This window comes from Pygocentrus nattereri, chromosome 3, assembly GCF_015220715.1.
Source record: "Pygocentrus nattereri isolate fPygNat1 chromosome 3, fPygNat1.pri, whole genome shotgun sequence".
Lineage (NCBI taxonomy): Eukaryota > Metazoa > Chordata > Actinopteri > Characiformes > Serrasalmidae > Pygocentrus > Pygocentrus nattereri.
In genome coordinates, this window is record NC_051213.1 from 21,790,670 (window position 1) to 21,815,904 (window position 25,235).

Genomic DNA, 25,235 nt, shown 5'->3' on the forward strand with positions numbered 1-25,235 from the left:
TTCCACAGTACTTAGCACTGTTCTTAGAGCATACACTCTAAAAAATATATATCCCTAGATAGTTTTTGACTTGAATTTATGATTGTTTTAAGAGAAACCTATTTTTTTGTATAGAACTTTTACATCATATGGGGGTTCTTTAAACTTTAAAAGGTCCTTCACACTCTTACATCACATTTACAAAAGTCCTGCTTTAAAGAATCTGGAGTTCTTTAAAGAAATAAAAGTAGTGGCATTGCTCCAAAGAATCATTTTTGCTACCTTTATTTCAACAGTATAGTGAGAAAATTAGCCAAAGCTGCTGTCCTACATCAAAGAATGGCAGCAGCATTATCTGCACTCTGTTAAAGCCCCTTTTGACCTTTGTTTGCTTTAAATCCTGCTTACATATTTTAGAAAGACCAAAAAGACCAGCTTATTTGCTGTGTATGGTGTGCATATCCATGTGCCACACAGTTTTTAAAGGTGGTTGTTAATATAAGTAGAGCAGACTGGGGAGGGTGCTTTGGATTTCCATCAAAAACTACTTAATACATGTGAGAATTGAGTTAGTGGACTTTACACAGTGTGTCTATTTAGACACAGTCCAATTAAAGCAGTATTATATAGTCAGATATCTGATTTATTACAGTAAAAAGAGCATAGAGGAATTTTCCCAACCCTGACCAAGTAAGCTAGCAAGAAATTAACAGTACTATAAGAATGCTGTCAAAAGCCAGGAAGACAGTATAAAAGTACTAGATGGATAATAAACTGTTGTTTACTAAAATAAGCATAGTAACTCCACAGAAACAATGTCTGTTATATTTACGGACAATACAACCTCACAGTTAACACAGATGGGTAGGTTACACTTCATAGAGCACATCTAGCTTTAGTCCTGACTGGCTTCTGGAGATATCTGCGTGAACTACTTCTCTTCATTTAGTTGATTACCAGAAAATTAATTCATGATTCAAATTTTGTAATACATTACTATTCAAGACTTTAACAAAATAACTATATTCATCTTGTGAAAGGGATGCATCTCCTGAATTGAAATAGAATAGGCCTTAAATCGGAACAAAACAGCTGAAGGCTAAAGATAAAGCTTTTAAAATCCTAACACACTTACGTGGCTGAGCCCACTGCCACATAATCTATGAATCTCTTACCAATTTTGCTCATATTTTCCCGCATTGTATTTGTTTGGTACATCTAGTAATTCTTCAAATGGTACAGGGCAGTTGCGTTTGTCCTCTGTGTATTGTAGAAATAGAAAGCACCCTAGTCAGCTTTCAGAGAATGTGGCATGTCTTCTCCCCAGAGAGGTCATTAAGAGGAGTCATGTACAGAACCATGTCATCAAACATCTGTGAGGGGTTTGTTTGTGCAAGATGGGATGTAGCTTAAGAGTAAACTGTTTCCTTCCCTGCCCCGTCCATCCGTTTCTCATGGGAAGCTCTCTCTTCCACTTTCTTTCTATCCAATTAGTATCAATCTGCATTGTACATCTTTAGACAGTATTAATCACGTTCAGTGAAAGCAGTGCAGATTTTGCTTGTCAGCAGGTTCGTGTCTTGCAAGATGTCTTCTTCCCAGTGGGTCCCCTCAGCGGTGACTTGTAAGCTTGTGACTTACAGATGGACTCTAGCATCTGGCATTTTAGGCCTAGGTCTACTTTCCTAAGGCTGCGTTGTCAAAAGCATCTGCAAGAGAAGCAGAAGGTAAAAAGGAGAGAAAACAAATTGCACAAGAGCAAAAACTCTAAATGTTTTCACTGGGTCACTTCTAATAAGAGAGCATCAGGGAAGGACCACAGGGAGCAACCCGTGAGGCAAGTGTTATGTTGAAAACATAAACAGATCATATTCCTAACAGTGCTACTCGAAGAACACATTTTGCAACACATTTAAATGGAAATCACTCTTACCAAGCTAAAAATAGGCCTACATCCTTTCTGTTTGCTGGTGCGGTGCAGTAGCTCATTTAAATTACTATGCGGTTTTATTGAGGGACAATGCATTAGGGATTCATTTGCTATTACTCTTCTTTGATCTGACAGATTACAGCTATGTGTCCTATTTGGAATTCACTCTAGCCTGTCACTTAATTCCCCTCATTTGCTTCAACTGGAGGTTTGGTTACTGGTGCCCATGCTGTGAGCAGCTCATTTTCATTGCTTGCATTTACATATCCATGATATCACCAGTAACACAAACATGGTACTTTGCTAAATTAATAACTAATATCCTGTTAGATAAACAGGAGGGTCTATCTTCTTTCAGCGGTATCATAACAGCAAAGCTACAGAATTAATTACAATTTCACATTGTTTGTCAGCTCTGCTTCCCAAAGCTGGTCCTACATCTGTAAGCAACTTTGGAAGGAGCAAGTCTTAATATGAAATACATGAAAAACTCTGTTACCAGATTGTATTAGCAGTAAGCTATTATTGTTTTTATTTATTTATTTAACCAAGCACTTGAGTCTCAGAGGATCAGCTCAGCTATGATAAAGCAATAGTATAGTAACTGTTTAACAAACAAAACAATAGCCTACCAAAACATAGTACAAATGACGTCCCTATCCAAATATGACAAATGTAATGACCATGTTGTGGCTTTGTTCTCAGCAGCATGTCCCAGCACTCCTCCCTTGACACCTCCCCTGAATACGGAGAACTCTTTCCTGTGTGCATAAATGCTTCCTGGTTTGTGTCAGACTTTTTTTTAATTAAATGGCCTATATCTTTCTCTATTTTTCTCCATTTTTCTTGCATTTGATTTATTTTCCCCCTGAGGTCCACTTATAGTTTTTATGGTTTATGCACCAAAAGCATAATTATTTTTATATGACATTTCCATCTGTATCCGTTAGAATTAAATAAGTTGATTTGACTACTGTGCCTTTATCACCTAATCTCTGATGTGATTGACTACATTGTACTGGACCTCCTTCAAAAAAGCAGCACAGGCTGAAACACTTCTTATGACTTCAACTAAACTGCTGTAGACTGAATTGGCAAATAATTATGAATGCACTGGTTTTCATGACATCACAAAAGCAATTCAGTATGGGTTGTTTTTGCCGCTTCATTTGCCTAGATGCATAATATCGACCGGAGAGTGAATTGTGTATTTGAAAATGCTACATCCTCTAAGAAAATGAACCCTTTATGAACCCTTTATATGTATGAAAAGCTTGTATTGTTATCTCTAATCAGTGTGTCACACTAGTCTGAAAACATGTGCTTCTGTACTGGCCAGAGACGATGCATTCACAACAAATGAAATTCAGAACCTTAAGTATAAACATCACAGGCTGGTGTGTGTATAACTGCAATGTCATAAATGTTCTAGATTGCATCAAAAGCTTCTGATGTGTACCACATCAAAATCAAGTGTTTTGTTGGCCAAAAGGGTACACTTAGGAGCAGCTGCATTATAGCAAAAATATCCCTTAAAACCAATGAGAGATGCTTCCAAATTAATTGATAATTAAGCCTAACTCAAGGCAGCTCTCCAAGAGAAAAGTATTAGCTGCACAGCATGAGAGGGAGAGAACCTCCCAAACCCAGTTATTCATTTCCAAAACACATTCACTTTATATTATTTGTGATTTCCATGAAAAAAAGCAGAATCCTGTTTTGTTTTGTGCTACACTGTACAAATTAACTGAGTCAAGACACTGACTGTTATTTCTACTGATTTAAACATATTGATTCTCTAACTGCAATTTCATATAACAATGCAACTAAATTTGATCTAAACTAAACTTGCATTGAAATTGCTTTTTCTTAACAAAAATGTCATTCTTTTTTAGTTGATTGTCCAAATTTCTAATACAATAAGATTTATTTTCTGGATATAACACACTGTATCTGTTGACATCTATACTCTGTATAGTATGGACAGTTTTTTTTTTTTGTTTTTTTAACATAGGTTGTAAGAATGGGTCATTTTTTTTGACTAAGCTAAGGACAAAATATTACTCCATGATGAACCCTTGAATATGTCTGAGCACATGACTGAGTTGTCATTGAGCAAGGCACCTTACCCTTTACTGCTCCCCAGGCACTGCGGATAGGGCTGCCCACCACTCTGGGCAAGTGTGCTCACTGCCCTCTAGTGTGTGTGTGTGTGTGTGCTCACTGCCCTCTAGTGTGTGTGTGTGTGTGTGTGTGTGTGTGTGTGTGTGTGTGTGTATTCGCTCACTGCCCTCTAGTGTCTGTGTGTGTGTGCTCACTAGTGTGTTTCATTTCACGGATGGGTTAAACACAGAGATGAAATTTCCTCGTTGTGGGACTAATAAGGGTCACTTAATCTAATCTTAATAACTTTTCATGAATACACCAAAAGTATGTGGACAACTGCCTGTCACACCTAGACAAGCTTGTTGGACATCACAATGTTCCAAAATCATAGGCATTAATATAGAGTTGGGGCTCTCTTTGCCACTAAACAGCCTCCACTTTTCTGGGAAGGTTTTCCACAAAATTGTGCAATTTATGTCTGTTCAGTCAAAATAGCATTTGTGAGGTCAGGCACTGATGTTGGATAAGAAGGCCTGGCTAGCAAATACATTTTACAGTTAATCCTAAATTTGTTCAGCAGGGTAAAGGTCAGAGCTCTGTGCAGGCCACTGGAGTTCTTCCACACCAAACTCAAAATCAAATCATGTTTTTATGGACCTCACACAGTCTTGCGAGAACAAGGAAGGGCCTTCCCCAAACTGATGGGAAAAATATGGAAGCGTACAACCGTCTGCATGCTGTACGATTAACATTAGCCTTCTCTGGAAGTAAGGGGCCCAAACCTTGAAAAACAGCCCATATCATTATCCTCCCCTTCACCAAACTTTACTGTTGGCACTATGCATTCTGGTAGCATTCCCCTAGCATCCACCAAACCAAGTGCTGTCTATCCAAGTGCCATGTAATGACACATGATTCATCACGCCAGAGAACACGTTTCCACTGCTCCAGAGTCCAGTGATGGTGTGCTTTACACTCCAACTGACGCTGCAGCTGCAGCTGCTTGACCATGAAAACCCATTTCATGAAGCTCTTAACTGCACACTTCTTGTGCTAATGTTGCTTCTAGAGGCAGTTTGGAACTCTGTAGGGAGTGATGCAACAGAGTATACAAGATCCTAAGAATGGCTTGACCAGTTTGCACTGAAATCCTTGTAGTTACTAAATAAGCCTTAGTATGTAAACAAGCCTGGAATTTTAAGAGGGCAAACGCTGTGCACTTCAGCACTTGGTGGCCCTGCTCTGTGAGTTTGTGCAGTCTATCAGTTTGTGGCTGAGCTGTTGTTGCTCCTAGATGATTCCATTTCACAATAGTCGCACTTACAGTTGACAGGAGCAGATGTAGCAGGCATAAACTTTACAAACTGACTTTCAGCAAAGGTGGCACATTTGGCCTTATATGGCAGAGTGCACTGTTAGATTCAAATGTTACTATATCAAACTGTGCTTCACACAGTGAAAAAGTAATAGGACAAAATGGCTTGTGAATTGTCTGACCATTAAAAGGTAATTGAGATCAAACTGTCAGTGTATCATTAAGTAAGTCTCTTTGCTCAGTGAGTCAAAAGTTAAGATCAGATGAGCTGAATTTAAACCACCCAAAGGCAAGGACAGAGAGATCGACATGGGTCTACTACTGCAAGGCACATCACTTTGAACTAATTTCAATGCTATAATACACAATAGAAATGAGGATGTAGTGAGCTTAAGTACTTTAAAGACATATTAATGTGTCTACAGTGAGGTGGATTAGACAAGAGTGTGTTAGGCACATCGGGCAAAATTAATATCCTTATTATGGAGGCCCAAGTACAGCATCATTACCACCGTCAGGATATAAAAGAATGGGGAGGGGGTGTGGGTGAGTTTTTAAATATTCTCACTCTGTTTCACGTTTCATCTCGCATCAGAAATCTCCTGTTCTGATGGGTTTTGATCTGTGCAGAGTGGAGTGACTGCAGCCTGTTTACCTGTGTGTGCCGGGGAGGCAGAGGGGCTGCTGAGAGTTGAGGGGGATTCTCCTGATGCCTGCCGAGGCCCAGAACATGGCTTGCACAAGGTGGGGGAGGGAGTGCTTCAAAGCTTACCTTGGGAAAGCACTTATTCATTAAGCCAAACAAAACAATGCATGCAGGAAACATTAACTCAAATTAAGTATGGCAACTAGTTTAATTAGACAGAAAATAAATAGATAACAGGGAAAAAATGTCTATCCCTAGAATGTAATTTGGCTTTATTGGTGTGTTATCAGCAGTGCCCTGAGAGCTATGTTTCAGAAAGGAGCACTCAATCTAAAATCTTCTTGTGGCTCACGCTGCGCTCCAGTTGCTTCAGGTCCTCTCTATCTTTCCTCATCTAACCACCAGCCTTGCAAAAACCTTCCACACTGTGCAGAACCATAACTCATGCCACAGCTTTCATCCTTCATGTAGACAGAACATTTGTTTTTTTTTTTTTTACATTTTTCCTGTTCGGGAGTCTAGTTATTATTGTTATTTAATTTAATTTATATGTAATTATAGTAATTATAGCAGATTTGAAGTGTTTTTGAGGTTTGAATTGATGTAAAATATTGCTTTTATTCATCTGAAGTCATATTTTACTTTGCATTTATATGAGTTGAATAAAACTAGGTAAAATTTCTTATTACTACATGCAGTTTTTTTCAGTTCAACTGATTTTTTTCAGTGTAGGTAATTACATAAATTACATTTACATTCCCCCCGCGACCCTGACAGAGAAGCGGCTTAGAAAATGGATGGATGGATGGATGGATGGATGGATGGATGGACGGATGGACATTTACATTCCACGTACATTCTGTATCAACACGTACTCTGGACTTCTGACTCTTTTATGGATTGATGATAAGAACTGAAATATGGCAAAAAAAGTAAATGATATTTTCTTTCTTTCCACAAAAGGCTGCAGACAAAACAACTGTATCAGATTCAAATGATCTAAGCTTCTACTCACAAACATGGTATTGACTGAAAGTTCAGAAGTTGCACTTTATGCAGAATTTCTCTGCTGGTTTCAGTGAGCTATGAGTGAGAAATAATTTACACCAAATTCCACTATGCTCTTATCTCCAGTGATAACTGCAACTTCCATAGATTATACTGACCATTCGCAAGGACAAAAAGAAAGTATCTGCACCTTTTCTTTTCTGTTGGCCACAATTCTTCTCCAGCCAAGAGATGAACCTTCAGCAGCTAATTGAATCACTTTCCCTTTTTGACCCTCCAGGCTCTCCATACCGAGATAAGATCACCATAGCGATCCTGCAGCTGCAGGAGGAGGGGAAGCTGCACATGATGAAGGAGAAGTGGTGGAGAGGGAATGGCTGCCCAGAAGAAGAGAGTAAAGAGGCCAGCGCCCTGGGTGTGCAGAACATCGGAGGAATCTTCATCGTTCTGGCCGCCGGACTTGTCCTCTCTGTCTTTGTAGCAGTGGGGGAGTTTCTCTATAAGTCCAAACAAAACGCACAACTTGAAAAGGTAAAGAAACATTTTCAAATTTCTGGACTGCAATGAAAATGTGCCAGTTGTTTTGTACAATGAACTGCAGTCATACTTTCCCATACAGCACTTTCAGCTTGCTCCATACCTTTTTTTGTTTTCATGGTTTGCTCTATTGTTTTATTGGTGGGTTCTTCACAAGGTTGGTTAGGTGCACTAAAGGTAATGCCTGAATTTAGTCTAGCAGTGTATGTATGTATTTAGTGGTTAGCTCCCCATATAAGAACATATATTTGTTTGCTAATAGCCATCCACTGAAATGACCTATCCAGAACTAACAGAACTTCACTGTATAAGGAAACACACAAGCATAATCTTATGGAAATCTATAACATCTGGGCATCAGAATTAAAAAGTGAAATGCATTTCATCGATAATATTTTACAGACATTGCCAGCTGGAGAGCAAGCAGCTCTCCTTGATGTATGTCTCTGAAGACAGAGGGGCTTTGGTTCATTTGCTCTGATGGCCGCCATGGTTTTCAGCATGTCTCACCTCTACAGCCCTGTCTCACGCTCCCCTTTCCACCTCATTCATTCTCCCTCAGTCTTCCTGAGTGAATGATATAAGTGGAGATACAGAGATTTGTGCTGTTTGTTGAGCGATTTAGAATACAATCAGCAACAGCAGTGTGAATGCTTATTGTTCACGCAATAAATGCTCATGCACAATGTTTCCATGCACTTCATTTTTAATTTCAGTGCTGTCTGCAGTAGCTCTCCTTTTAGTTTTATTATTTAAGCATTTTCCAACTTTGTTCAAGGGAAATATATAATTGTTTATAATTATACAAATAATACAAATAAATGCAGTATTCCCAAAATAACGACTCTATCTTTGAATCATGAACTCATTTTTTACAACCAAACACAGTTTTCATGCACTATTTACATTGAACATGCTGCAGTGTGACTAAAGATCAACAATTAACATGGATTTCAAGATAGACATCTCCAACATTCGCCAGTTTACAGCCGAACAGATATTTTCCCACTTCAATTGACTTGCCAACCATGTAACAACATAAAAAATCAAGATTGTGTCCTCAGGTTTTCTTGTTCAACCTTAGTGAAAGCTTCGACCTCCCCTGTGACAGTTGAGCTGTGAGTCCCACATGTGTGCCCCCACTTAGCCCTTCTCTGCAGGGCTCTGGCTTTAAGAGCCATCTCCTGCACCCTCCATCGATCTCTACGAGTGGTTTTGTTTGTTCGCTGAAAGCCACCATATTGATGTTTTGGGGTATCCTGTTGTGAGGTGTCGCTGTGCAGCGTAGTCCTTGGTTACAATTACATGAAGACGTGAAACCGCTGGACAGTGGTAGAGGACGGCACTGACAAATAGTCATCAGCTACTAAAGAACTAGAAAATACAGCCGAGGCAGAGGCTGCAGTAAGTGATGCATGTTGTGAGGAGAGGATAGCGACCCTGTAACCTAGTAGCTTTTAAATACACTTTACTATTTGCCATAGAACAGGCCACGGTCAGTGCAGCTGCAAGCTGCCAGCACAGCCTGGAGAGCATTTAGATGAATATGAAAATATGTGTGAGAGTGATGGTGAGAGCGATTATGCAAAAACTGTGTTAAACAGAAGGTAACAGGTCCACACAAAGCCTCCCTGTTAGTGCTGTACTGTGCTTTTCACACCATAGTGAGCTACAGAAAATATAAAATGTGACAACATAACATCTCTTCACAAGAAATTTTAGTCAAACAAATCCACAGCTCGGTTTGTAAGTAAAAGTGTGAATATTGCTGACCCACTTGACAAATGCGTTCTTTCACAGCAGTTGTGACAGGATTGGAGGGGCTTTCATGGATTTTGGCAAAAATCCCATTTAAGCTAATAAATTTAGATCCGCTACATAACATTGATTTTTCAGTTTAGAATGCTCTTCTACTGAGTTGGACTGTGCTACTGTAGCAGGTTGAAACCAGTCAGACTGGAAGAAAAACATAAAATTTGCCACTATGCTAAAATGTAAAACTACACCGGATTAATAATAACAGTGTGTCCTTTCACCGGCACACAGAAAATATTGTTGCATGCAAAATTTGAACACCTCTGGTCAAATTATATGTTTTGTTTATTCAAATCAGTTAACACATCCTCTACAAAGAATAACAAATATGCATTTTTCTGCAAAATCTTAGTGTTCAGTTTCTATTCATGTGCCAAGTTTAACATATTGAAAGAAAAAAAAAGGTTTGCACAGACCAAACTGACCCCTGCAATATGTTCACTTCAACAAATAAACTGTGATTATACACTGGATTGTGCATAAGTGTTTTCTCTGTGGAGGATTTTGCATCTAATGGTATAATTTGACATTAATAACATGTTTCAGATTTGTGGAGTTTTGTACTGAGTACTCACTAGATTAAATGGGATTTTTGCCAACATACGGTTGTCCTCTCTATGGTTGCTACAAAAGAGTGCATTTGTGGGTGAAACATAAATTGGTCAATAGTAACTAGCATTGGTAAAAATATAGTGGTTTCCAAAATAATTAGCATAGTTTATGAAACACAATAAGTGGAACTTCTGAATAATGTATCCTTTTGGTGAAAACACCTGATCATTTCACATGTTTACTCATCAAGTTATTTTCAAAATGCTTGCTTCTCTCCATGGACACTGTGCATCTCTGCAGTGCTGACCTCTGCTTATGATACACACATCCACATGTCAATAAATGTGTTACAACAATGATGGCATTTTTTTTCTTGCTCCTCTTTTTATGCATTTTTTGCCTCCATGCTTTTCTCTCTCATCTTCCTCCTTTTCTGCCACCCACTCGTTTTCTCCCGCTGAGTGTGTGCTCACTGCACTCTGAACTGCTGAAGAGTAAACCTCTCTCCTGAGAGTCAGGGACAACCAGCCAAGTGTGAAGAAGTGAAGAACCTCCTGCAAGCACGCACACACACACACACACACACACACACACACACACACACACACACACACACACACACATGCGTGTGCACAATAGAGGTCTGCTGCCTGACCTGAGCCCAACAGGCCCAGAGAAAACATCAGGTTTCAGTTTGGGTTTGGGTTTGGGACAATATTTCATGTACAGCATCAGGCTCGGCTCAAGCTCGAGTGTGTTTTATAATAACTGATTTTTGTGTAGTAAATTTCTGTCCAGAAAGATCTCCAATTTTATATATATATATATATATATATATATATTTCTACATCATTGGAACGCAGCAACAATCCTTTACATTGTGTAAATTGGCATGATGCATGGACCAACAATAATGATCCAAAATTTCTTGGAATAAAATTTCATTACCTTGTGTTGAAAATTAAGAACATTTTTGTTTTTCCCTGTTAAGATACTACTTTTGGAGAAAGGAATATGCCGATGTAAAAGACATAGTTTCCTACATTTTTTGTTTCTCTCTCTCTCTCTCTCTCTCTCTCTCTCTCTCTCTCTCTCTCTCTCAATGTTATAGTCTATAGCTGCATTCAAAATAGCTCCAGAGTTTAAGGAGTGGGTGAATGTGCCCCTGATTGACTCCAGGGAAGATAAGAGTGATGTGTTGGATTGGTGGAAAAGTCACAGTGGATCTTTCCCCTTGCTTTAGCACTGGGACTTAAGAGAGGAACTTTACCACTGTGGTGCTAAAAGCTGATCAGGGGAGGGTGGATGGCAGGTATGATCAGCAATTCCTCAAAAATACCCTTGTAATACATCATTTTAGAGCTTTAGAGGTGAGCAAAATACCAGTTTATCCCAGCCTGGTATTTTTTGTTAACAAACACAATTGCTTAGTAACAAAGTAACAAAGCTCTTTGCCATGAGCAAGTTTGAGTCAGGTTTGGGTTTCAAAATGTACTAGGCCAGGGGCTAGTTAAGTCTGATTTCCAAGTTGGGGGTGCAATGATGGTGTCATGCCCATGCAGACCTTTAGCGCAGACTCATGTACAGACATTACAGAGATGCCACACCCACTGTTCTACTCCTGGTCCACTTAGAAGTGCTGGTTTAGTTATTCACTGAGTTTCCATCTCATATAATTTTCTAATGATCCCACACAGCCAACTGCTTAAGTTTGAACAAGTCCAGTCAAATGTTTTGTTGATTTCCTAAGTGAAAATAAGATCACACTTCTACTGGGAACAAACAAAGATGGCATTTTAGAGCACGGATTTTGTTTATTTAATGGATTTTATGTGCAAAAAAAATCTCAAAACACAAAATATGATAAAATGTGGTCTGTACAGAAGTTCTATGTTTTATTGTTTTTTTTTCCAAAATGCTAAATTCAGAAAATAAACCGTAATCATGCATTAGAATGTACATAAGTGTGTTCTCTGTAGAAGCTGTGCACATGTAGTTTGATCAAAGGTGCCCAAACTTTTGCATATGACTGCAATTGTTAGGATATCAGGGTCATGGAGCACTTATTGAACTTCATCTATTCTTCATTTAACAATTTTTTTTTTGGTCACTATCATGCTAGGTTTTACATAACATGCATAATTCATATGCTGTAGCTTGCTGCTGTAAACACAGGAGGCCCCTTAACTATCTCAAGTGATGTTTTCATTACGACCAGGATTAATAGTGCTGGCACAAATCAATTTTGTGATACCTTTTTACAGTACATCAACACGAAAAGAATATCAACAAGTGCTTTAAAAATCATTTTACTTTCCAGAAAATGTTTGTTGTTCCCTTTAGTCATCAATGAACACGTCTTTTCTGAGCCGTTCTGAAAAGGCTCTTTCATTATCCAGCTCAAGTCTGACTGATATAACAGCCTCATCATTCTTTGTTCCTAAAATATAGTCTATCAATCACGAGTCAAGCTAGAGCACAAAGAAAAAGAACAACAGAGCATTCATCTTATTCATACATAGGCAAGAAATGACTGAAAGGCGGTTTAAGTGATCTGCGGTGTAGCTGTTATATCGGTGTAATATGTAAATTGTGCAGGTGTACAATTCTCAAAACCAGTGAAAGCTATAAAGACACTGCAAAACAGCATGTTGGAGTCACTGTCAAATACGAGGCCTGTCTTATTTGTACTTCTGTAAATGTTGCAGTCTAAAATAGGATAAAACCTAATGTTCATGTGTTTAGTCAGTTAATGAGTGTTCCATCAGAAGCAGTAGTGGAGGCCAGCGCTGGGCAGAAGGCTGTAGCTGGGTAAGAACAAGTGAATGACTGAAATTCATAACCAGTGAGCACCATGCATCATGTTCACCTTGATCACCCAAGTGTCTCCATTTAGAAAGTTATAAATATTGTATGACTACTGCAGAAAAATAAAAAATGCCTCATTTTACTCAAGTTAGCCTGGCCTGAAAGGACAAATTAGACAAGGGACAAAAATAAGCTCTAACTTGATGTGAATAGCTCTTGACCCTTTGAACCCTAGACTTGGTCAATTATTAATGTTAATTCATGATTTAGTAACTATAATAAATAACTCAATAACTACCATGAAACTAATATGCAAGTTGTAAAAGTAAGAACTGAAGTGTTGGCACACATACAAGTTCTAATGGTTTAATGGACTTAAAGGAGGATTTCAGCATTCTTTTCAAAATGTCTGCATAATTCAGTCATTAAGATGTGAGTGATTTGTCATGAATTAATTTACTGCAGAGAAATTTACTGAGTCAGATTTCTTTATATTGCTAGTGATGGGAACCAGGAGTCACAATGTCTGCACCACAAATGCAGCGTTTTTGTTTACTATCTAAACCATCAGTGAACCTACATGTCTTCTGAGTTTTTATATGTAATATTGCTGATGGTTACAGAGGGGTAAAGTTGAAAAAGTTTATAGTTCTCTTTGGAAACTAAAAATATTTTAGCCCAAAGCCTCAAGCAGCATATTCATTTCATGTAATGGCTTTGTGAGGTACCTTTAAAAAAGCATTAAACACCTTTGACGTCTGGTTTCTGTCACCACCACTGTGAATAATTCTGACTTGGTAAGTTTATTAGAATGTCATATTTCACAACAAAGCACTCTTTGTTTGACTTTGTCTACATTTTCAAGATGATGCAAAATGATGCAATGATGCAAAAATGTAAATAATCCCTTTTAACAACACAGTTTTTACAAAATCATTTAAAACAGAGCTAACAATTACTTACTGTATAGTTTATCTGGATCCTTTTTCAATGTATTTACATTACACTGACATATGATCATGCATCTGCCATCAGTGTTGGACACACAGTTGTATGCAACTTTGAGCTGGTCACATTGCATGTAGAGTTTGAACTCTACAAGTTCCTCTAAACAGAACAAACAAATATGGCATTTTTCTGCAAATTTTGAGGACGTGCAATTTATTTTCACTTAGAAAATCAACAAAATCCAAACTTTTGCATCTGACCGTACCTTTTACCCAACTATTGTTTGTTAACTAGCATAAATACTATATACAACTGCCTGAACTCTTAATAAAAATCTGAATAAGCCAGAAGAGACTAATACAACAGGAAAGAAAAGCAATTGAACATACAGTAGTAGTGTATATCAATTATTTATCAGGGGACATTTGCAGGAATAGCAATCACATTTCTCTTTGTCTCAGTGTTGAATGCAGTACTTGCAAATGCCACAGTGTCTTTGGGAGAAAGAAACATGAGGAGGAGGGAGAGGAGAGGCAGCAGCTTAATTGGCCATGCAGCTACATGGGATTTGAGTCTGAGGAAATGTAATATGCATCAATAAGTCATGCTGCTGCAGCGGCCTGGCAGGAAAAGGCAGGGTGAAATCTGCCATAGAGAAATCGCTTTAGTTATGATGCGCTGGGTGTGCATCCAGATGGACGGCAGCATTGAGTCATCGCTTCCCTCCTCCCTCGTGCCTCCTCCTTTTCCAGCCCAGCATTCTACATCCACTCCCCTGCATGACACTTCAGCCCCCACCACCAAACCCCACCCCCTCACTCACTTCCAGCACAACACTCATCCACTCTCCTTCACCTCTATACTATTTCCATCCTGATGTATGCAAGCTCTTCTCCGTCAGCGCGTTCAGGTTGAGGCAGCGGATTTGTGTTGAACGTGTGAAGAAACAGCTGATCAGCTGTCTTTTCTTTCTCCTGCCACACAGAGGTCCTTCTGCAGTGCCATGGTGGAGGAGTTGCGAGTGTCCCTCAAGTGCCAGCGCCGCCTCAAACATAAGCCTCAACCACCTGTCATGGTCAAAACAGAGGAAGTCATCAACATGCACACCTTCAATGACCGGAGACTGCCAGGCAAAGAGACCATGGCTTAAAGTAGACACTTGCTCTCTCTTTCTTGAACCAGGGGTGGGGGGTGGATGGGTGGGGTTGGATGAGGAGAGAGCGGTAGGGCAGGGTGATAGCTACATTTGTACATGGGCAGGGGGTGGGGGGTGAGAGATTAGGAACGTGAGTTGCTCAGAGTGTTAAATGTCATCGTTGTTTCAAAAATAATTAGTTATTGCAGATAAAAAGAAACTGACAATATTTCCTGTGGAAATAACTTGATTCTGGGCAAATTTAAAGTAAGTTACCTCATCACTCCTGCCACCAGGGCAAGGACTGAGTGGTACTGGTGTTCAGGATGACTTCTGAAGGAAAATCCAGAAACAGAGGAGTAGGATCAACCGCGTGTGGCTGGAGTTGGACTGTCCCTTCATTATGTTCACATTAGTTTAGGTTTGTGAATCTGTAATCTCTTTGGGCAACTCGACCATTCTCTGTCTAGAGGCCACATAGAGAATAGTGGAGTCTGTTAAAGAGACCTAAAAGACTCATGTAGACAAATATACAAAAGGGGGGAACTCTATAAGATGACATGGATAAAACAGTATATTATTTTAAGATGTATATTTGTGCTGAAAATAGTCATAATCAATCCCAGTCAAGAGCAACCAAAACCTAACTGATTCAAAAGCTCTGAAATATGTTCAGAGCCACAGTAAAATGACTCCATAATAAAGGCATTTCTTACTCTGAATCCAAGCTGGTGAAAGAATAGTAGGAGATGCATCATGCATCAGGCAATAAATTACTTAATTTGCTTGCATCTCAAATCACTTCCACTTCCATGACATAAAATAGGAAGAAAAAAATCATTTGTGCAAATGTGTTGGCAAAGAGAAAGTACATCATGATTAGCTAGTTTTGTCTCAGATGCACACTGGTAGAGTAATACAGAATCACTAAAACAAGACGTGCCTATTATTGGCCCCTGAAGAATCTCGGGATGCTCTTCATCGCCGCTGCAAAGTATAAGTCAGCACTGGTAACTCAAAAAATCAAAACTCACAGCGTTCATGCTATATTTATTCAAGTATTTATTATTTTATTTATTTATTTTTATTTTTAAAGATTTTGATGGACTGATTCATCATAGCTATGAACACACATATTAATTACTCTCCTGTGCATATTTACCTTTTTTAACACGCAATCTGGTTCATTTATATGTCAAGGTTCTTGTTTGTACTTTTTTGTGAATTTAATTTCAGAAACAGGACTCCTCACAAACTTGTGCAAATGCAAAATTTATATAAAAAAGTGTTTTTGTATGGAGAAAAAAAAAAATCAAAATTTTGTAATAATTTTTATCAACACAAGATTGACCATGGGCATCTTTCTCTTCTTCTGGTGGATGGAATGCCCTTTGGAGTCGCCAATCCAGAGTGTAAAGTTGTGGGGGCCCTGGGACCACTGTGTGTCCACATGGACCAGCCTCATTAGACTACACAAACACACACACCCAGGACCATATCACCTGGCTTCTGTGAAGAAGACACAGAGCCAGTGTCCATGATACATGGCCTCCATGGACAGGGGACGCCTTTTAGGTCCACACAAAGGGAAGAGTGCTAAGCATGCCAGGCAGTGTTGAAGTGACACACACATTTTGGACAGATCCTATTTTTATCATGTAAATGAATCATATTTAAAGAAAGATATTTTTACTTGGGGTAAATGATGATAGTAAAACTAATACTGATGATAGAAAATATATACATACAAAGAGGTAAACAGTGAGGACAACCACTGTTGCTTCTCATTCTACACCCCTGATTTTCAATAGACTGCTAGTATTCCGTGCAGAGAACATGTGTGTAAATGGTCTAAGATGGATAAGATGTATTTAAAGAATTTAAAGATGCTAAACTAATTTTGACCATGTTGTGAAAACAAAATCAATTGTGCACACAATTTACTGTCTGAATTTGATGCACAAGTTTAAAGAAAACCATTAAAAAGTTCAACATACTTGCCTCTTAGCCTCTATCATTTCTTTAGATACTTACAGCCACAGTTGAAGCACATAGTAGGCCCATGCACAAACATTTTGGGAGTCAAACAGGAAAAAAAGGGCAACCAGGCACTCTCATACAGTAAGTTGATCATGTTTCAAAGGAAGCAAACTGTTAGCCCAAAGATGCTCTATTTTCAGAAACCTAAAATAACACCATTACATGTCCATATAAAAGTTTCCTGTAAAGGAAACAAATTGGAAAGCTCCTGTTTACAAGATGTAGAATGATCCAAGCGAGTTATAACTTTCTTGAAGAAAGTTCCTTAAAAACATGGTTTAACCTGTTGAGGTAACTCTTCCTATGAATGACAGTATAAGAAACTAAGAACATAGTTTCTAACAAATAACTATAAGAAACTAAGAACATATTCACAGCATGTATTCATATGGCATTTTAAACAAGCCTTATGAATGCATGTTATTAATATGTGTAGTATATATGGTAATGCGTTTTCCTAAGTATTTGCATGTATTATCATTCAAAGCCAGGTTTATTATGCATTTTAAATTAACAACAGTAGTGCATTTTAACAAACAAACCAGTGTAGTCAAAAACTTAAGCTGAGCCATGCCATGAATCCATATAACAACTTATCAATTATACAGGAATGGAATAATACCTTAGGCATTTTAATGTATTATAACATCTTTTTGCTTCCTATAACTATAGAATTTTTTAAATCAGAGCCACACCATTTCCAGCATTTTACTTCTAACGAAAACTGTACTAAAACTTTTTTAGTTATACATTACAGCAAGCTAACTATTTATAAGGGCCCCATCCGAGACCCCCTCTAAGATTTCACTTAGCACAACCTTACTCTTAAATGAAGGCAGTCAGAGTGAATAACAAGCGACTACCTATGATAATATTAATTTCCACTAGTGCCTCAGGGGGAATGTTACTAATCACTCCCTGTGCAAAAACGTGGTTTAATTTAACAACCAGCTTGGGAGAAAGCTAATAGGCTAACAATTTCCTGCAATAATATCATGACACTTTATGGTGTAGTAGTTACTGAAGGATTCATTAAAAAACTGAAACATACAATGAAAAGATTCAAATATCAGTATGTAAACTAGTGGTGAAACAGGTGGTATTAAACTTAATGTGGAGAAGGTAATATACAGAACTGTTAGCTTAGATTTAACATATTAATGCAAACTGAATGAAGGCACTAAGGTAAATCAGCATTATCATAGTGGTGATAATTGCATCATAGTTGTAACAAAGGGAGTTAACAGAGTTAATGATAATGGCTCTCTAATAGACTTTCACTTTCAACTGCCTGCACCGCACAATGGCTTCATGCTCAGTATGATGTCAGAGAGGGTCTTAAGGGAGGGGCCAGATGTACTTGAGTAGCTCCAATGTAATGCACTTTTTAAATTGAGAGTGATAGTTAAGGAAAGTGCACTGTTTTAATAAACCTGATCTAGACAAATAATTTGGGGTGGGTTATAGCCACAAAGGGCAACAACATCCATGATGAGAAATAAAATATTGGAAACTCCATGGGTTAAATAAACTTTCTTTTAGTCTAAAACATCTCATTGTATTTAGAGCTCATGAATACAACTTACAAGCTCTTATAAAGGGGTAGTAATAACATACAATAATCTATACTCATGGTGACAAGTATATAAGTCCTGTCACTTTACTTGAAGCTGTCAAAGACATGTTACAATTTGTTAAAAATGACTACAAGATTTAATTCAAATTCAGACTATAATATAGTATAACTGATCAGTTTTTAAAGCGGGTGACTAGTTATAGTTACACTATATATACACTATTCATATTGACATTGTGTTGTGAATATTACATGTCATGTATTTTTATAAATAAGTATATATATATATATATATAAATGGTTGAGAAGCGGAAGATAATGGATGGATGGATGGATGGACGGATGGATGGATGGGTTTATAGATGAGTCACACCATGTGTTGAATGTGTTCATAGACTCTTGTAGACAAGGAATTCACAGAAAATGTTACCCATGTTATTAACAACTCTAACAATTGACATGTTTGGCTCTTAAAGAGACATGATTGGTTTGTAATCACCTGCGGTGAGTCAGAGTTGACTAAGGTGAAACGTAGAGGAGGTGCCTAAGAGAAACAGGGCTTATGGAACCTAAACTGAGCCATGAGTTCTTTTCCTGGCTCTGAGCTTGGCTAAAACAGATGTAGGAACAATGGCAGGAGAAATGAGATACAATTATGATACACACTGAAAGGGCACTTATGCAGTTTAAGGGCAAAACAGCAGGGGGGTCTATGTGCCTGATACACAAGTATATATCAGTCACTGTTGCTGGCAATGGCATAATCACCAGACTTTTCAGCAGAAAATGTGCAAAAAATATAAAATTATAAGTAATGTTGAAGTTTTGCGGTTAGATTCTGTCTAAAATAGGCTATTTGTGCCACGGCAGCAAGTGATCAAGGCCATCTCCAATGACCTCTGACCAGTTAATGACTCAGCTGAAAATATGACAATTAGTATAAGGCCATGGCCTTGTCCTAACCCTGAATTATATCTCAACACCTCCACTGTTGTAGAGGATTAAGTCATTTTCAGATATGCATAGCATACATTATGTCCAGAGAGAATGAACTCGAAAGTAATTTATTTTAAATAATTGAATAACTACCCTAATTGCATAGAGAATAAGAATAAGATTTGACTAAACATTTCATTATAACTGTAAGAAACATGCATTTACAGAAAGTATGGGGGAGCGTGGCACAGCCATTTTGCTTTTGATTGGTAATTTTAAAAGTATGTCAGCCAAATTAGTGAATTTTTACAATAAAATTTTATCAATTTAATATATTTTATTTACAAACCAACTACGATAAATGTTGGTATCTGCTTGAAAGTGCATAAAAATGTTCAAAAATGTGTTGTGTTTACACAAACTTCTCTTATTTATTTTAGGAGCATTAGTTTTAACACTACACTACAATTAACCCATCATGTAGAAGGTATACTGTAGCCTGGTTAGCTCCAAGAGGAAGATTAAAATAATGCAGGCATGCATTCTGTGACTTTCATTCACAGATGACGTTGCATTGTGCCCTAAAAAGGTTTGTGTCCTGCCCTCCTCTTCTGAGCTGGGACCATTTCATTAGATTCAGAGTTAACATGCTTATTTCTCCAAACACGTCCAAAAAACATCTTGGTTTGGTTTGGAATTTTGTGTGCACACATTTTTCTGTCACAAGACAACCAGCTCATTATTTTATTTATTAAGTTTTTTTTTTTTTCTGTGGAGAAATTATTCTCATCAGGTCTGTGCTAGAATTGTGAAGATCATTAGAATCTAGCCCATGGTGTTTTTCTGAGACACTGTCTGTGTGTGTGCGCGTGCGTGCGTGTGTGTGTGTGTGTGCACATGTGTGGTCCTTCAGCCCATTCTCAGCAATTCCATTATCAGATTGACGTTTTCAAACGAGGTGCTCTGCTTAGTTGGCCCCTAATCTTCCCACCTGGGCGAGAGGGGATGGGGGTTAGATAACGAACCAATATGCCGGATATCATTAATTGGCTAATTATCATGGCTTGTGGGGAGTAGAAATGATCTAGAGATGGGAGGTAAGCTTTGTCCCTTATTATTACCTTCATCTTGCAGCCCATTCCTCTTTATCAATCAACACTTTTAATGAAGACCTAAAGGGACACTGCTGCGTCGACTGAGATAGGCCTGTCCTTGAGAATAATCGTTATACCGGCTCTTCTAAATGTGCCTCAATTGAGAATAAATATATATTTGTATCACAAAAGCAAATGTAAAAGCCCTATAGACCTAATTCCTCCTTATATTGCTCTACTGACTGAGACGGGAAGGGGAAGTGTGGGATTTTATGCTAAATCATCCACATCTGAAACTCTCTACATACTTTTCATACGCTGTGCTAAAAGTGAATGAAGACTCATGTACCAAAAGCAATACCATCACACAGTGTGTTACAGTGTGATGTGATGTGATGCTTTATCCTCACAGAAAAAAAGACAAAAAAGACAGGCAGGAAAAAAAGTGAAATCGTGTTGAGACTGTTCTGATGCTGCAGAACAGAAGCATAAAAATGCACTGGGTAAAAAGAAAGACACACATTTCATAGCTATAAAGAACATCAACAACCCAAAGCCACTTGAAGCTAGAGTTGTGAGAAGAACTCGCAAAAAAAAAAAAAAAAACGCTGATTCCCTGCTGAATCCTGAGACATGGGCGCTACAGATAATCCCAAATTACATTGAGGTAGGTCCACCCAAACCCTGTGGGGCGTAACAGATTAGGCTAAACCTGGTCCACACAAACCTAATGGGCCATGACCAGATTACGTACAGCTGAGTGCCACTTCTACTGCTCAAACAGAAAGGTGAGAAGAAAGGAGAGTGAAGAAGGGACAGAAAAGGAAGAAGGGGTGTGAGAAGGAACAAGCTGTGGAAGAAAGAGAGAAAGAGAACTGAAATGTCAAAGACATTGTAGGAGGTCTCAGATAAGTGATTATACAGATAGAAAAATATTACACCAGAGGGCCAGTGATCTCTTATCTTATCCAACTATAAAAGTAAACATTATTATTAGCAGAGGAATATCTGTTACATTGAATCAAGGCTATAAAATATTTGTGTCAAATTCTGCTACTTGGGGCACCAGGCAACTGGAACACATAACTTAATTAACCTATTTTATATACATATTCTGATAATATGTGTGTGGTGCGGGGGTGTGTGTGAGAGAGAGAAACATAATGTACATGTAAACATGTAAATATAGCTGCCCTTACAGAAAAACACATGAACTGTACATGTGAATAATAAATGAATTTTGCACAATTCACTTTGTTCTTGCATATTTTACATACATGTAAAAAGAAAAAGAAAAAAAAGAAAAAAAAAAGTCACATTACTTGGAAATACATCTGGTCCTTGCACATTTCACATGTGCAATGGATGTGACTTTTCTGTAAGGGTAGCCATCAATCACACTGACACTGGTCACAAATGTTACAATGCTACAATAAAATAGTAGCTGGCTAACATAACCGCCCATTTATATGTTACTGAATATGATCCCTTAAACTAATAAAGCTGTGCCACTTTAACTATAAACTCAAACAAACGAAAGTAAATTGTCTCAAAGTGTAAATGACAGTGATCGTATGTGATGGCTTGACCCTATCCTTCAAAAGGCAGTAAAGATGGAATCTTGGGGATGGGAGGTCGAAGAAAGAAAAAAGAATTACAGCATATACAATCATTTTAACGGTAGAAACTAAATTGTTTCACCAGCTATGTCAGGAAGGCAAATATAAGGCTTTTTCATTATTATTTTTATTATATACTGTCACAAACACTGTCTCAGGCTTGAACCTTTTTTTTATCCTCATGAATTAGCAAGATAGCTTAGTTTTGTAAAAGTACGTTATTTTTTTTTGTTTAGGTTCATTTTGTATTGATTAAAAATAGGATGCTGGCTACTGTGTAAATGTAAACATAAATGTGAATTTATTTAAATATATGAAAAATGTATATTTATTAGTGACTTTTGGTCATTTAAGTCCCAAAAATACAAACATAAAACTTGCAGAAGCTAAAGAGCTCAAACCTTATAAAAAATAAGAGTCCTGGATTATGATTAAATTCTCTTTTAGCCAATCACAAAGCCTCTTCACACTATCGCATTAGAATTGTTTATACAACATAACCTATGCGCCTAGATGAATGCTAAGCACACCACCATAAAGTACAACCAGTGCTTTTACAACTGTGATGCAACTCATCTCTGGCCATTAATCTTAAAGGTTTAAACAGTTTATGATTATCATGTGTTGCAACTTCTCTTGAACATCCTCATATATTAGAGAAGTGAGCACTGCATACACATGCACTTTTGAAAAAGCAAAAATAAATGTGGGTGGTATAGTGGCATGCTAAATTTAATAACTTTGATCGTGCATTATAGATTCTGCATAAAATATTCATCCATAGAGCACCAAAGCTGGATGATGTGGCCTTTTTCCTTTTTCCCTCATGCATCCTCTTTTGAGTGAGCTAATCCTTCTACCCTCCAGAGTGGCTCCTTCTTCTCCATGATAATCCCTTTTAGGAGAAGCTTCCACTTCCTTCTTTTTAACCTTGCTTATTTGGATGTGAGTTGAAAGGCCCACATTTATGAATTAATGCTAAAATAATGTTAAGTGCTAGAAGAATGTTAGTGTACAGTAGTTAACAAACTTCACCCTAGGTTTTTCCTCTGGCTTACAGATTATACTTCAGCTTTCAGTTCACTTATATAGTGGCTGTACTATAAATAGAATTCAAGCAAAATGGTGGGTGCAAACATTTTTTTATTAATTTTTTGTGTGGGTGGGTGAGGGCGGGGGGAGATGGTTATAAATTGTATCAATACAAACAGCAATAATCTATGATTCTAAGGTATTATAATAATATAATCCACTTCAAAACAACTTTAGACAAAGTTAAAATATGAAGAAGATGGATTGAAAAGGTGGATTGCAGTTTTGAAGGCGAAGTTTATTTTTAAAATGTGGGGATTCCATCTCCCCTCAAATCTATTACAGGAACACACATTAACACATCAGTATTGAACGCTATCAATGATGCAGTGAACACAGGCAGAGACTCCGTGTAAGTTAAGGATCGGTGAGGGTAGCTAATCTCTCATTAAGCTGAATGTGGTGCAGCTCAAGAGGATCTTATGATGGAGTATCTCATTTCATTTTCAATAATACCCATAATTTAGGGGTGCATTACAAGACATTGGACTCATTTGCTATTCCTTATAGTGGACCATGTGCTTGCTATCCATCTTGTAGAAAGATTAGTATGTCTATGATGCATTTCCCAAGACCACTCAATGAGGAACAGATTTATGCTTTAAACAGAAATCAAAGTGTAACTCTCCTCGCATAATACGATAAAATCTTCTGCTGAGTTCCTCCTATATCTCCGTCATGGACGACTCTTTAAACAGACTATTTTGGGCATGAAAAGAGATCATCAGGAACTGCATGATATTTAGGCACTGTGCCTAACTTTGTGTAAAACCTTTACCTTTAATCTTCGCAGATCTTAAAGGTAGATATGTTATTTTTGCTGAACCACTCCACAATAATGTTAAGTCTTGGAAGAATGTTAGTGTACAGTAGTTAACATAAGCTTCACCCTAGGTTTGTCCTCTGGTTTACAGATTATACTTCAGACTTCACTTCAGTTACAGTGCAACAGTTTATTTATTTGGTGTTTTTTTTGTTGTTTTTTCTTTTATTGGGGGGGGGGGGGGGTTATAAGTTGTATCGATACAAACAGCAAAGTTAAAATATAAAGAAGATGAAAAGGTGGATTGCAGTTTTGAAGGGGAAGTTTATTTTTGCCCTTTTTTAAATGTGGGGATGGCATCTCTCCTCAAATCAAGCCCAGCTGGTATATTAATTACAGGAACACGCATTAACAAATCAGTATCTAATACGATCAATGATGCCGTGAACACAGGCAGAGACTCAGTGTAAGTTAAGGAGTGGTGAGGGTAGCTAATCTCTCACTAAGCTGAATGTGGTGCAGCTCGAGAGGATCTTATGATCGAGTCTCTCATTTCATTGCACAGACTTTCCTTCATGCATTCCCTCCAGTCTTCTGTCTAAAACATATATACATGCACAGCCTAGGCAAGAACACTTGAATGCAGGTGCTAACTTAATTGCAACCTGTTAGCTAGTTAACATTAGCTAATACAGAAGCTCGCTAGCCATTTAATGCTAGTTAACCATTGTTGGAGTCCCAGAGAGCTGTGCTATGCAAAATAATGTCCTGCCTTGGAGAATACTGCATGTTCTCTTTGGTTTGGTCTTTCTTTGGACAATGTAAGCACCATTCTGGTGATTTCTTCCTATTCTTACAACTTATGTGCGTGCTACACCTAGTGATGTAATGTGAAGTTTAAGTTACAGCTAGAATAAGGCTAGTCTATGCACTGACACACAGGCAAGCAGAAATGCATTCTTGATTAATTGTTGGTGCTCAACATCATTTGTTTAGTCTTTCATTTACAGTACTTCGTATAGCCACAGAGCCTAGATTTTTTCCTCTCAGCATATATTTTATTGACAGCTGCCTGAATGAGGGGAAAATTTAGTCAAATATTGCAAAACGTGTTCTGGTTTAAAAGCACGTAGGCCTCAGCAGAAGAAAAAAAGGTTTATATGTGAAGTAGAAGGAGAACAGTATGTATGACCAAAGCTTTATGAACATAAGCAGTCAAGACCCAAGAAGACTCAGTCATTCTGAACTAGTCATTTGTCCATTCCTGTCTTCTCATAGATTTCCTTTCTTGAATCTTCTTATCAGAAGAGATGGTATATAATTGCAAAGTAAGGTA

The 25,235-nt window shown here is 37.9% G+C and overlaps 1 protein-coding gene across 2 annotated transcripts in view; it reads left to right on the plus strand.

The window, feature by feature from the left end:
- grik2 (glutamate receptor, ionotropic, kainate 2) overlaps positions 1-14,849 on the plus strand; it is a 162,735-nt gene extending 147,886 nt beyond the window's left edge. Inside the window, exons 15-16 of one of the 2 annotated variants that reach the window (XM_017708225.2) lie at positions 7,265-7,515; positions 14,630-14,849. In XM_017708225.2, coding sequence (XP_017563714.1) covers positions 7,265-7,515; positions 14,630-14,794 — 416 coding nt within the window. In that variant the 3' untranslated portion in view covers positions 14,795-14,849. Of the gene's footprint in view, positions 1-7,264; positions 7,516-7,923; positions 8,309-14,629 lie in introns of those variants that run through there. The other variant, XM_037536747.1, reaches the window with a different exon arrangement.
- Positions 14,850-25,235: the final 10,386 nt, after the last annotated feature.